Source organism: Macaca thibetana, chromosome 6 (assembly GCF_024542745.1).
Source record: "Macaca thibetana thibetana isolate TM-01 chromosome 6, ASM2454274v1, whole genome shotgun sequence".
Lineage (NCBI taxonomy): Eukaryota > Metazoa > Chordata > Mammalia > Primates > Cercopithecidae > Macaca > Macaca thibetana.
The window spans coordinates 65,021,839-65,036,201 of record NC_065583.1 but is presented as its reverse complement, the minus strand read 5'-3'; the positions used below and the strand labels follow the sequence as shown (position 1 = coordinate 65,036,201).

The 14,363-nt window shown below is 45.3% G+C and overlaps 2 protein-coding genes and 1 pseudogene across 10 annotated transcripts in view; all 3 read right to left on the bottom strand.

Annotated features, from left to right (window-relative positions):
• Positions 1-14,363, bottom strand: part of ATG12 (autophagy related 12) — a 1,142,999-nt gene that overhangs the window by 692,586 nt on the left and 436,050 nt on the right. The gene's annotated exons all lie outside the window — the stretch shown is intronic.
• LOC126956246 (uncharacterized) lies at positions 7,829-9,420 on the bottom strand (annotated as a pseudogene). Its single transcript, XR_007726258.1, has one exon. The product of XR_007726258.1 is annotated as an uncharacterized LOC126956246 (transcript).
• The window catches only part of SEMA6A (semaphorin 6A), a 133,835-nt gene continuing 127,300 nt past the window's right edge, over positions 7,829-14,363 (bottom strand). For 5 of the 7 annotated variants that reach the window (XM_050793046.1, XM_050793042.1, XM_050793041.1 and 2 more), the window contains one exon: positions 10,034-12,091. In XM_050793046.1, the coding sequence (XP_050649003.1) occupies positions 10,893-12,091 (1,199 nt within the window). In that variant the 3' untranslated portion in view covers positions 10,034-10,892. Of the gene's footprint in view, positions 12,092-14,363 lie in introns of all 7 variants that reach the window. The other 2 variants (XM_050793039.1, XM_050793043.1) reach the window with 1 other exon arrangement.

Genomic DNA, 14,363 nt, shown 5'->3' with positions numbered 1-14,363 from the left:
CTGGACCATGGGCTTCTGGGCTGCTACATGAGAGTGAAATCAATTTCTATCTTTTTTTTCAGCCTCCCCATTCTGGGATTACAATATAGAAGTCTGTACTTTAATAGAGTGTTGTCTCTTACAATGAATTAGAAATTGGGACACATGCCTTGTACTCCTAGATCTGCCACAAATGAGCAGTGTGCAATTGAGCAACCTCTTATGTCTTGGTTTATTTTTCTTTAAAAGGTGGGTGTTGAACTAGATCTTTCAGCACCATTAGAAGTATAATAATGACCATCACATATTTGGTATAATGCTTTATAGTTGAAATAAGGTAGAGCTTTTTCCTTGTAAAGAATGTCACAAACTCTTGGGACAAGAGACAGGGATAAACTTAGGACTGAGTAACTGCTACTTCTATCCAGGCCATCTGTAGCTCAGAATGCAAACACTTTGGGCCTGGACAGGGCAGCACCACAGATGTGCTTAGGGAAAATGGCTGTGAGTGAATCAGTTCAAAGAGCATGGCACCAAAGTAGACAGGAAAGCCAAGGCCACCAAGTATCATGTACTGATGTCCATGAGTGTAAGCCTCATGGACCGAACACAGGGAGTGTTTACAATTGTCCTTCCTGCAGTGCACTGTGGGCCTCATTCTCTAGGCCTCAATGTCCTGGCTGGAGGCAAGAGTGGGCTGAGCAGTCAGGAAGAGCACCAGGTGGTAAAGGGAGGCAGAAGTCAGTGAGAATGAGGTAGGAGGGGGAACTCCACTCCAGAGGCAGGGGCTTGGCATGGGACCAGATTGATGACTAGCTAAAAGAGAGCCTGAGCAGAAGCAGCTTTCAATCAGACACACCCACTGGCAAGCCATGTTGATTTGTCATTGCCATGGCAACACCTAGAGTGACCGCCCCTTTCCGTGGCAATAAACCAGTGACCCCAAAGTTACTACCCCTGCCCTAGAAATTTCTGCATAAACCACCCCTTAATCTGCATGCAATTACAAGTGGGTATAAATATGACTGGAAACTCCTGAGCCACTACCCTCTGCCTAAGGGGTAGCCCTGCACTGCAGGAGTAGTCATGGCGCTGTAACACTGCCTCTTCAATCAAGTTGTTTGCTTCTACCTCTGGCTTGCCCTTGAATTCTTTCCTGGGCAAAGCCAAGAACCCTTGTGGGCTAAGCTCCACTTTTGGCTTGCCTGCCCTGCATCAAGAGCATAAACAGTTCTCCCTGGACTCTTCATCTGGGAATGGACAAGGAAGACAGCGTTGCAGTGTGTGGAGCCCCCCAGGCCTTGATATGGGCATCACGTGGCTGAGATGGCTTCATCTGTGAAAAGGAGCCAGAACTCTTTATCAGACTAGGCAGGGCTTTTGTTTAACTGGTCCCTCTGGCTGCTTTTGTTGACAGATAAGGAGTATTTACGGAAGAGAAAAAGACATTTTCATTATCAGCAGGATGGGAACTCAAGGTCATTTAATTTGAAAACTTAGAGGACTGGGATCTCATTTTGTACGCACATTGAAGAAGAGGAGCATATCCCATTGGAGAAGAGGTGGAACATTCACCTCATGTGACTTTTACGCACTCCTGTAAGGTAGGCAGGGCAGCTGTCATTAAGTCCATTGTACAGATGAGGAAAATGAGGTGCCAAGAATTTGAAAGACTGTCCCAAATGATGACCCACAAATGGTGAGGCTAGCTCAGACTAGAACCCAGGCCCACAAGACTCATGATGTGATGTGTTTTCTTCTAAGCTACTTTGCCTTGTGGGAAGGGAAAAAACTCCAAGCTGCCAAATTAAGAATCACTGTCCCTAAAGGCTTTAGGGGCTGGCCTTTGTGGGGCTGGTCTTAGAGTACCTTGGTCTCACAACACACCTTCCCTGAGCCTCACTCATCTCTGAGCCCAAATCTGTCTGCTGCTCTGCCTAGGTAATTGGAGAGGATTGTTTTAGGTCACCCTTTCCTGAAGACAAAACAATCCCTTTGGTTTCTCGATCAGAAAGCCCAACAGATTGAGTGACAAGGAAAAGTTTTTGATCTTGCTATTACAGTCACCTAATTAAAATGAGATGCAGATACTCCAACACCTAGTAATTTTCACCTCACTTACTTTGGCTTCAATTACAACCCTTCCCTACTGACTTACGCTGTTTAAATTACAAAGTTAGAAGGAAATATGACTATTTACCTGTTTCTATTCATACATATAAGTCTAACACATTATCTCTTCTCCCCAAGCATGAAATGTGATCACAGGCCTTCTCTTCACCCTGGAAATGAGGGGAATAAATCTTTGGTTCTTAAATAAAATTAAACACAAATAAGAATTCAAATCAGTCAACACCTACGTCAGTCTTCAAGAGACAACTTTGTTTCACGCAACACACACACACACACACACACACACATACACCACTTTGGAATATATAATTTCCTTTCCAAAGTTGACTGGCTATGGACTCTGACCCGTCTGATCAGGGAAAGTTAATTGTTTCCAGAGTAGTTACCTTTATTGGGTACATAATTAAGTAATCATTGCAAGGCAGTTGGAATTACATATATATTTTATACCAGAGCTGCCATAGTTGATTGCAACCAAGCCTCTCCCTATTCACTAAGAAGCATATTTGTGTTCTGAGACAAGGCTTTGTTTACTGTGAACAGGGCTTCAATTGTCTCACAAACAAACAGCAACAAGCAAACACAAAGAGAACTGCGGGGGTTCTAAGAAGAATGCCCATTTTCTCCTCCCTCTGAGTGGAATCTGTCGGAGGTCATTTGTGAGAGGGGTGAGTGGAAGATGCTGGCTTATTCAGAGTGCCATAGCATAGGTCTGTGTGATGATCAGCCAGGCACTGCTGCCCCGAGGGCAGGAGGAAGGCTGGGCACCCACGCCAGAGAAGCTGGTGCTGTCTGTCTTGCACCACACGCACTTACAGCTCACTAACTCAAGGAAGGCTTGTCTGTGGCAGTAGCAACGTGGAATGAGGGGTAGCGACATGGAGGAGGAAGACGGGTCCCTAAGTAGAGCCGAGCTCTCTCTTCTGTCTCCTAGTGGAAGATTTTTCTAGGCACTCAACCAAATCATTCAATCATCGATATCAGGGGTAAAGTCAGATGGTTGCTTTGGTACCCATTGTGCTACAGTGACCGTGGAGCTGAAGTGAAATGACAACAGTGGATATTTCTTACATGTCTCTTACTTTCAAACTAACTTTACCTCCATGTTCTGAGGCTGGACAAGTTCTTCACCCTTCTAGGTACAGGGCATTTCTTCTTCTCTGCTTCTGATTCATCCTGGGTTCTTACAAGCTTCCTAAATTTTTTTTGTGATCTCTGTGGACTGAACAGGATGAAGCAGCTACAAAAGCTGAGGCTTTCATCCTTTTTCTTTCACAGAGGCAGTTGGTGTCACAGTCCCTAAAGTGGCAGGGTGCGCCCCCAGAAGGGAGGTCCTGACTTGGGCTCCAGCTCCCTCTTTTCCTGCTTTGTTGACAGTTCCTAATAACACTGCTGGCATCAGGGCTCTGCAGACGCAGGAAGGAAGATTGTGTTCTTTAACGATGGAAAAATATTAGAGCACAATGCCCTTAAAATAGAATGTGTGTGCCTAGCCTTTATTTTGGGGACTTTATTGTTGTAACGGTCTCCCCTGGGAAATGCTGTAGGAGACTCTTCCCCTTCAGTGAAGCGGAGTAATTGTGTAACCTAAGGTGTCCCCAAGAGAGCTGAGGGGGGTGATGTGGACACACAGGTTTTTGAAATATGACTACATTATTATGTTGATCAGTGCTCAATAGATCCCTTCTCTCTAAACTCCTGTTTCTTTGAAGTGGGAACAATCATATATATGCTGCCCACCCCACTAGGCTGTTATTAGGATTAAGCAACATAATGGACAAGATTATATCTGCAAGCTGTAAAGTGCTACAAATGCAAAATGTCATTGTTGTTGACAATTGGAAGCCCTGCCCCCCTCTAGGGGGTGGGGGGTACCCTTCCACTTTTCATTTTTTATTAAATAAACCTTAGCCATATTACTGAAATTCACACTTCCGCTTTGACATGGGACTAGATGTGCAAAATGTTCAGTATTCATGCCAGGGAACTAATATGAAGTTTGCTAAGAGCAGCCCACTTTCTGAGCACCCCGTAATGTGTGTAGTAAGGGCAGTTGTGATGCACAGGAAAAAAGAGAGTGGTTGGCTCATGAAATGGTTTTTCATCATCTTTCTCATCCTAGGAAACCCCTAAGAATCTGCATGAGTTTCTTTCATGTTAGTGTCCTGGCATTTGATATTTTATACAATGTCACCCTCATCTGTTTTGTTGTTGTTCCTCTTGAAATCCGTCAATGAAAAGTGCTTCTGATTTCATGGTTACCAACTTTCCCCCTTCATTAGCTTCCCCTTATTTGGACCATTATTGCAGCCTGTTAGCAGGAGGGATGACTTGCTTTGGGAATGATGTTAATGATTCTCAAGAGAGTCTTTTATCTGAAGGTGATTAGGAAGAATGAAAAAGTTGTTAGCTGCCTCAGCCAGTGCCAGTGGGCTAGCAGGGACCTGTGTCTCATCTCCTCTGCAAACGTCCTGGGTCCCATTTCTTAAACCGTAGTTTATGACATTCACCTTTGACCAGAAAGTGCTTAAGTGGAACCCATGTTTTGCCAGGGAAAGGGTAGAACGCCCTCCCAAAAGGACCACTTGGTCAGTATACATGGGTTCCAACCTCTGTGACATTTTTGATACTAGACACCAAGAGGAAAAAGCCCCGTGACATTTGTGTATGCACATGTGTGCATAGATGTGTTTGCAGAGGGGAATGAGAAACCCCCCACTATTCAGCTGCCTCTCTTGATTTGCTCAAATTTCATTTCCATTTGCTAGAGGGACATCTGCACATTTCCCTGCCAGCCGCATTTAATGCACATCAGTTCAGCCGTAACCCTCTGTAGAGGTCAACCGCCCCCTAACTCCAGTCTTCCCCAGGGGGGTTAGAGTGAGGGATACACAATATTCTAAATGGAATATTGAAGATCCCCATCTGTCCGACAGTCCCAATCAATAAATGTGAGCCCTTCCTTCCCACTTCTGTAGAAGAGACACGTCATCACCTGGTTTTAAGACAAGGGAGAGATGTGGGTTTCTAAGGGTTACTGAGTCCAAGCACCCAGCTGTCACAGGGCTGAGCCAGGAAAAGGATTATGCTCTTAATCATGTTATTTTGTTACTAAAGGGTTCTTTTAAATTCCCCTCACCACTTCCCCTCAAGCAAAATGTACCAGTGTCTGAAATGAGAGGTGCTTTTCTGACACTTTTACTTGCTGAATGACTTTTTGTTGAAAGAGCTTTTGTTCAGGCAGTAAAACCTAGGCGCTGGGGTCCAGGAGCATCTGATTTGGCTTCTGCCAAATTACAAGGCTGAACAATGAGACCAGTTTTTTGTGTTTATCTGACATGGCCCTTGAGGAAAACATTCAGGTCCAAGATGTCATCTCTGATCCCATGAAACACCTAGCCTGGTAGCTGCATCAGGACAGCCACAGCTTTGGAAAAACAGTCTAAAAGCACTGCAGAAACCTTTAACCTTGTAAAAATCAAGCAAGCAAGCAAACACAATAAAAAGTCAGGGTTGTCTGAGGCAGTTTTTGTGTCTGAGCAGGGACATCCCCGGGGCCCCAGATAAAATACTGGCTACACCTGTTCAGCCTCTTTCACCTCTTCAGCAGCCCAGAACAAAGCTGACTGCAGCAAAAGCCACGAGACCAAGTATCAGGTTGCACTGCGGGGACTGTATGCTTCAAGCCTACATGATCCAAGCTTCTTTCCAACCCCTTGCCTTGGCCCAGATGAGGGGATCTAGGAAGCCCAGCTGGTGAAGGGTGGGTGTGTATGAAGGGCTTCCTATGAGAAAGGATGACTGAGAAAGATGGGGATGCTATCTAGATAGGTGAGTGGGATCAAATCTTTCCAGCTAGTATTACTCTACTGATCTGAATGAATGGGGGAAAGAGACTATGAATTTGTTTTCAGAATAGCTGCTCTACCACTAGTTTTGGAGCATGAGCAAATCCTTTCACTCAGCGGACCTCAGCTTCCCCCAGGATTTTTTTTTTTTTTGAGATGGAGTCTTGCTCTGTCACCAGGCTAGAGTACAGTGGCACAATCTCAGCTCACTGCAACTTCCCCCTGCAGGGTTCAAGCGATTCCCCTATTCTCCCGAGTAGCCGGGACTACAGGCACACGCTACCACGCCTGGCTAATTTTTTGCATTTTAGTAGATGCGGGGTTTCACCATGTTGGCCAGGATGATCTCAATCTCCTGACCTCGTGATCCACCCGCCTCAGCCTTGCAAAGCTTCCCCCATTTTTAAAATGAAAGGGTCATGCTAGATGTTGGTCGTTCTGTCAGTTTGGTATAACCAGACATTTGGGTATAACCGGGCAGAGCTAACCTGCCAATTACATACCACGGAAGTTCTTTCTGGCAAAAAGGGATGATCACAGAGCTCAGTCTGTCCTAAAGAATCTGACCTTGGATGTGGGGTTTTCACTTGTGTTGCTCTTACACACTTGACATGCCATCTGGCAAACTGCCCAGCTGACCTGCCGTCCCTCTCTGGGCCAATCCACTTCCCACATAATGGCCAAGTAGCTTTCCCAAGCACAAGTGTCTGTTGTTTTATTTACTCCAAAGCAGGGGAGCACTCCTGCTTCAGCTAAAATCCTAGCATATGGGAACCAGGTCCCTCCTGGCCTGTCTCCAACCCCCCTTTCCTGGACTTGCCCTGCCAAGCTCTCTCACAGACCCCGCACAAGGCCTGCTGAACCTTTTGCTTCCCAAAGAGCACACTTGGTGCCTTTGCAAAGGATGTCCCCTCTGCCTGGGCTAGTTGTTCAGAGAACTCGTTCTTTAAGAACCAGCACAAATATTGTGACCCTAACATCTAGGGAGCTTCATCAGTACTTTGTTCTTACCTCCAAATGGCAACTACAATGGCCATGTCAGTCTCTCTTTGCAAATGAGGAGGTAGAAACTACATTCTAGTCAACTTTGTGCCTAACAGAGCCAGGCGCTATGGATGTAATTCAAGAAACACAATTGGAGATGGCAATCTAAAGGTTACTGGGTTACTATAGGTATGAACTGAGGCCTCAACCTGCAGCTTCCCACACTCAACTGACTTAAAACATAAAAAAAAAAAAAAAAAAAAAAAAAGTCAGAGGGTCAAAAGTAAAATACTATAGCTGAAGACTTATTAAAATAATTGTTTTAAAAACACCCCTAGAGGAAAACCTGATCTAGGCATTTCATAATGCTCTTTTGCAAAAGAAGAATCAAGCGCTGTGTCCCAATATACCTCCAACCGTGTCTACTGGGTTACAAAAGATAAATGCTAACAAGGAGTAAAATCCAGCCCCCTCTACCTTATTAATATGTAAAAAGACTGAAGTCACATCTGTGCAAAGATCTATTTTTAGTGGACCCTACATACTAAAATCCTAGCCTTGATCTCTTAAACTATCAAGCCTACCATAAATGTTTGATGATGAACAAGCCCATAAAAAGAAAATGCATAAAATGAATAGAAGGAGCCAATGCGTGCTCTGCCTTTTAATTACCGATGGCTTCTGCTAAAATCCTGCTCCAGGCTGGGTTTGAGCAGAGAAACCGTCAATAATTTGGGTGGGGGTGGCTGGGTGTGGACACTGCAAACGCTTTGGAAGCCAGATAGAAATGGAGGAAAGAGTAGAATCATACCCACAAAGGGTGGGGAGAGCAGCTTGAAAAGGAAAAATTAAGAGATAAATAAAAGCATTCAGGACACAAAAGATAATGTAGAACAGTCAGGTTTTATTACTTTTAAGTAATAAAGAGCCTTTTCCTTGCTTTTTTCCTTTTTTCCCTTTCTTTCTTTCTTTTTTTTTTTTTTTTCCTTTTTTACAACATACATTAAGTCGTGAATCAGATGTTAGGGGATGTGGAGATGGAAGGAAAATTGGTGACATCACAATATTTTTACAACTTTATAACAAATACAAATCTGAATTTGTTGCATCTACCAGTGTCTAGCAAGGGTGGAAAGCAAAGGCACACTCGGGTTTATGGACCCTCCCCCCACACACAGTGGGGAAAACAAATGGGAAGAAATACTTAAATGCAGAAGACCAGCTCAATACATGTGGGTATTTTAGGGTTAACACCAGAAGTGATGGGTTGTGGGGGCGTAGGAATGTGGATGTAAGTTTTGACACAGGTCTCCTTAACAGCTGAGGCAGTGAGGCCCACAAATACTGGACAAGACAGCCGCTCACGTCAATGATGGGTGCTGTACAGCCAGTACTCTCGGGAGTCAAGCATGGGAAAGAAGGGGTCGGGGGATACAGACCCATCGCCTTCCTAATTTCTGCATTTCTAGAGAAAATTCAAGGAAGAAAACAGTATTTCAATTTCTAGAAAATACTTCAGGGTTTCAGGGGACAGAGTTTACAGGATGTGAACATGGATTCCATTACAAAAGCCAAAAAAAAAGAAAAGTGAAAACAACCACCACCATCACCTACCCCTAAACAACAGCAAAACTGCAATGGACTTTTGGAACAAAGGTCTCTCACCCTCAGCTAAGTACTTAGGTCTGAAGGCAACCAACTGATTATGGAGGCTCCACTTTTTCACTATCCAACTCAAAACTGTCATTGTCAGTCTTTTTTTGAATTCTTTTTAAAGACAAAACTAAACCCAGAAGATCCAACTGGAAATAAAAACAGACAAAGAGACCACCAAATATACTGTATAACTGTTTAAAACAACAACACTGCTCATGGTTTACAGTATGTGGACAGTTCCTTTGTTCATGATAGAGTAAACAAAAGTCCCTTTTGTGTTGAGCAAATGAAAACCAAGGGGAGAAAAACACACATCACCTCCCATCCCCTAAAAACAATAATAACAAAATAAAAAATAAAACAAAAAATCCTTTGCCCCAGTCAACGTTTTTGCAGCATCCATTGTGGTCGGACTTGTACCTGGAGTTACTCATTAATCACAGCAGGGACCAGCCTGCCTGCATCTATTTCCATGTCATTTCTTTGTGTGCACTGCATGTGTGTGCTATGCACATGGCTTGGAGACTCCTCCCAGGTGTCTGCCCAACCACACACAGCCTGCTCTCTAGCCAGTGGACACAGCAGAAAAGAGGAATGGGACGTTAGTCCCTTTTCTGCTAGCAAATCCTTATTTGCTAATCACCGTATTGAAATAATCTAAGGGAAGCAGGGAGCTCTCGAGGATGAAAGGGGATTTCCCACCCACAACACTGGGGTCCATGCTTGGCAGCACAGCCAAAGGGTGGTTCGAGTTGGCACAACTAGAAGGCAGTGTGCATTGGAGGGTGTGGTGCTGCCCAGCGTTCTCAGGCTGTAGCATGACAACTATCACCACTGCATTCTTCCATCTGCTTGACTCCAGTTTTCCAGAGGGCTGGAGGGGGGGTGGGGGGAAGGGAGGGTTAAATAAATATCTGCACTTATTTCAAAAGGGGAAAAAGTTGATCATAACGACAGTTTACACGTGTACACAACTCAAGGTGTAAGGCACAAATTTACATGTGGAAAACAGGCTATTCACAGATGTAACCCCACGAAGAACCCGTGTGATCAAATCATTAATTTATGCAAGGTAGCAGCCAGCATATTAATTAGTTCACACCGTTTGTGGATTTTGTTTGCTGTCTCACATGCAACATGAAATGAGATGGCATATTGCAAGCTGGTGCCTTCACAGAAAGTCGGAACCATGGACAAAACCATGTTGGCACCAATAGGATATGATGTGCCATTCTAAAAGCTTCTCTCCTGATTGCTTTAGAAATTAGGATCTGGAAGGACTTTGACATGAATTAATTTTTTTGCATGTTTATAGGCCAGAGACCTGACCAGCAAATGAACTGATAGATTTAAATAAATATTCCTCTCCTAACTTTTTCCTTTAGCTACAGACCAGACAGTCCAAACACAAAGCTCAGAATTCCAGCTCCAACTTATTTACTCAGTGAATTTATTGTAAAAATAAAGAAACTCAATTATTCCAGTTAATGGTTTTCACGTTAAATAGTTTAACTTTCAATGGGCTTTCGGAAGAGCTGTTCATAGGATGATATCTGGAAGAGTCCTTTCCTTAAGGAAAAACAGGGTGAACAATAAATAAAGAGTTACTTGCGTTAACGGTCACGTTATTTCATTAAAAGAGAGGAGGAGCAGAAATCTACGACATAGTTGCCCAACATGGCATTTATCTGCTGTAACAGAAAGCTGTAACACTGGCGGGCATTTCACAGTATTTGCGCATAGTAAACTTCTGCCATTGTTAAAGTCTGAGTTAGAATTATCAATGAATTCTTTTTTTTGTCTTTTTGAATTTTCATGATTTTAAAAAATGTATTTGTGTTTTGCAGGTTGGAACGCAAACCCAGTGTGGCCACGTCCCGTTAAGTTATGGACAAAATGTTTCAGTTTCTGTTCACCTCTGTGCGTGTGTGTGTGTTGTGTGCATGTGTGTGTGTATATGGGGGATGGGGTAGGTATGTGCTTTTGGCTCATGTTTGTGATGATAACTGAAGTCTTTTGTGGGACCGACCTATTGTAGGGTGTGGGGGAAGAGTGAAGGAAGAGAATGGAGGTGAGTCCCCGCCGTTGCAAACCTTCACCAAACCACGCGGCCCAATTTTCGTGCGTACCCCTGTGTCCCAGAGAGGAGGACCCAGCGTCCTCGGCTCGTCCTCGGCTCTGCCGCGGGCCATCTTGGTCTGGTGGGTACTCGAGGCAGTTGAGAACCTTGCTGAGCTGAGCGGGCACCTCGCCTTGCCTGCTGGTTCGACACCTGACCCCCTCCCCCTGGGATTATGTACACGCATCATTGGGCTTCATGGATGTGGAAAGGGGAGCAAAGGAAGGTTTAGGGGGTACGTCCGGCTTTAGTGAGGGCGTACGCTTCAGCCCCGACCTCGTCAGTGAGTTGCAGGCGTTGAGGCTGGGCTGCCTGGAGACAGTCACGGCCTGGCCAGATGGCTGGGAGCTGTGCACCTGGATGGAGTCCACCCTCTGCGGGGCGGGCGGCGGGTTGTCTCCCCTGCCAAAGCTCTGGTTTCTGGAGAGGTGAGAGGAATTGGAGGAGTTAGTATTGTTTCTTTTGAGAGTGGTGGCCTGGTGGCTTCTCGTGAGCGAGTTCGTGGGGTAGCTCCTCTTATAGTCAACCCCGTAGGAAGAGGAGTGGTGCATTTCCAGCCGCTTGCTTAGACCGGTCTGAGACAGGGAGGCTCCCGGGGGGCCCAGGGAGGCCTCCCGTTGTGGAACTTTAGGGGGCAGGCTGTCCAGGTTCTCCACAAGGTTCACCCCATGGTTGGGACTCTTGCTGCTGAGATGTTCCTTGATGGTCTTATACTCCAAGGTGGCTGCCTGGTCCTCCAGCGCCATCTGGGCCACCTCGCTCATTTTGGGCTGGTCCACATACTCATGCTGGTAGCCCTGCTGCGTGATAGGAAGGACCACCACGCTGGGGATGTGGCTGGGGGAGGCCCGCAGGGGCAGGTCCGTGGGAATCACAGGGGAGCCCATGGGGGGCAAGTCCTTTGTGCAGGCATTGATGAGGTTCTGGTTCCTCTCCCACTCGCGGCTGCCGCGGCTGGGCTTCCGCTTCTGCTGCAGCGTTGGAGTGGACTCTGGGGTGGGGAGGGCGGTCAGGTCCAGGTGGTGCTGGTCTGCTTTAATGAGCATCTTGGCCGTGTTGCCCGGAGTGGCGAGCTTGCCGTTGTGCATGAGTGGGGTGAGGATGGCCTCCGGCTTCGGGTCTTTGGATTGAGTGTCCCCAAAGAGGCCGCTGAGCTTGGTGACGCTGCTCATGGAGCCCCGGCGCGAGTGGGTGAGCTCCTTCTCCTTGCGCTGCACCACGGCCACGTCTTTGCGCCGGTGATCACAGACGCAGTAGACGGTGATGCCCGAGAAGACGGCCCCCATGACGAAAGCCAGGATGACTGCAATGGCCAAGAGGGTGACGGGAACCAGCTGGTCGTGGCCTTTGAGGTAACTTTCCCGAATCACTCCTGCAATAGACATCGCATATGGCGTTAAGAAATGAAAGCACACCCCGAGGCTTGTTTTTGTTTAGCATTCACCTTGTTAATTAATAACAGTAATAAGTGACAATAGCACCTCTGCACAACTTGTCTTCCAAGCTCAGCTTGCCAAACATTAACTAATTAATCCTCCCCAATCCCCTCGTGTGCAGTATGTAAATGGACTCCATTTGTAGCCTTCTTTGTTGTCTAAAAAAGTGCTGTTCAGGCCGGCTGCCATGGATCATGCCTGTAATCCCAGCACTTTGGGAGGCCAAGGCAGGTGGATCACGAGGTCAGGAGTTCAAGATCAGCCTGGCCAAGATGGTGAAACCCCCGTCTCTACTAAAAATACCAAAAATAAAAATAAAAATAAAAAAATTAGCCGGGCGTGGTGGCAGGGGCTTGTAATCCCAGGTACTCTGGAGGCTGAGGGTAAAGAATTGCTTGAACTTGGGAGGCGGAGGTTGCAGGGAGCGGAGATCAGACCACTGCACTCCAGCCTGGGCGACAGAGCGAGACTCCTTTCCAAAAAAGAAAGAAAGAAAGAAAGGAAGGGAGCGAGTGAGGGAGCGAGTGAGGGAGGGAGGGAGGGAGGGAGGGAGGGAGGGAGGGAGGGAGGGAGGGAGGGAGGAAGGAAGGAAGGAAGGAAGGAAGGAAGGAAGGAAGGAAGGAAGGAAGGAAGGAAGGAAGGAAGGAAAGGAGGGAAGGAAGGAAAAGTGCTGTTCACTCTCTCCAGTACCTGCACTTTCTACCCTGCTTCACTCCATGGAATATGGGAGGTTTTGGCTTTCAAAAGTTATTTATCTTTCTTTCCCTCTTTATGGCTTTTTAATCTTCCCCTCCTAGAATTGGGATAACTAAGTTATCCTGAGTCTGGAGGAAGAGGCAACAATTTTACGCATGTTAACCGAACAAATCACACAACACTCTAGGCTTCCAGTTGGGATGTTTTCCGATGACCCCCTTGTGGCCACCCGAGCCTCTGTCTGGGGAAAAGTATGTTTCCCTTTCAAGCAACTAGAGGAAAGACAGTGTGTGTCGTTTTTATTTACACTGAGAGAATAAAGCTAAAGTTCACAGACTACAAATGTTTGTGCTGATTTTGCATCACCTCTCAAAAAAAAAAACAACAACAGTGCAAACTCAATTTCAGGTGAATATGCTGAATATTTGAATGAAGCTCTCTCATTGGAACTGAAAGAAGATTTAGAAATAAGACCATTTGGGGCCCTGTAGTGGGTTTAAGTGTTAGGTCCCATTATTGCACCTAGAGTTTGCTGTCACAGTGAGATTTTTCAGCAGAGCTAATCTCTTCAATTTAATAAAAATTACGTGACTACACCCGTCCATAATCTTACACTACATTAACCAGGAATCAGTGTTTCCGAAGGAAGGTGCTTTCACTATTCCTGCTTAATCAGCCACCCAGCTGAGCTACTCTAATCAAATGCAAACACTGAAGCTTTTATTTTTTAATGCCAAGTGAGAATACACATCACAATTGTCAGATCTTAAGTGCTTGATGCAGTCGCTAAAAAATAAAATCTCAAAGACCTCAATTCCTGCCTCTGGAGAGTGAAAGAACACGAATACATTAGAGGCACTGCATGGGCTGCAGAAATGTAAACATTGTTCCTATTATGGAAATGATAGCACGACAGAAAATGTACCTTCTCTGGTCTCGGGAGACACATTTTTCATCTACTAAATCAACTCTTTCTGGAATATATTTAATGTATTTTACTGGCAGGTATCAGTGGCACAGAATTAGAATGAAAGGAAATAAAAATCTCTACCCCTTCCCAAACCCACAACATAAAAATCTCTACCCCTTCCCAAACCCTTAAACTTCTACTGAAATGTTGTCTTTGTCACAGCTGAGACCTTGAAGCTTTGTCATGGGGGTTTTTCTGCTAAAATATTTTGATTTCTGAAGTGATGGTTTTAAAACCCAGAAACCTTAGCCTGAAAAGTACATTCTCTTTTTCTTTCCTTCCTAAGGGTCCTCCTCCCTTCAGTTGTGACATCACAGTTGGTTGCTGTGGAAATGATTGTCCTGTGACAAAGGATTGTGACTTAAGTAGAAGCAGCAAATATCTCTTAAGAAATAAAGATTCTGTGACCCAACAAATACCCTCGGTAATAAAAGGCAGTTGAGGTAATTCACCATAAGGAAAGAGTGTGCAAGATGGTAAGATATCAAATAATTTCCAAATGTGATGCTTTTCAAATATTTCCAGATTTATCTCCATCAGCT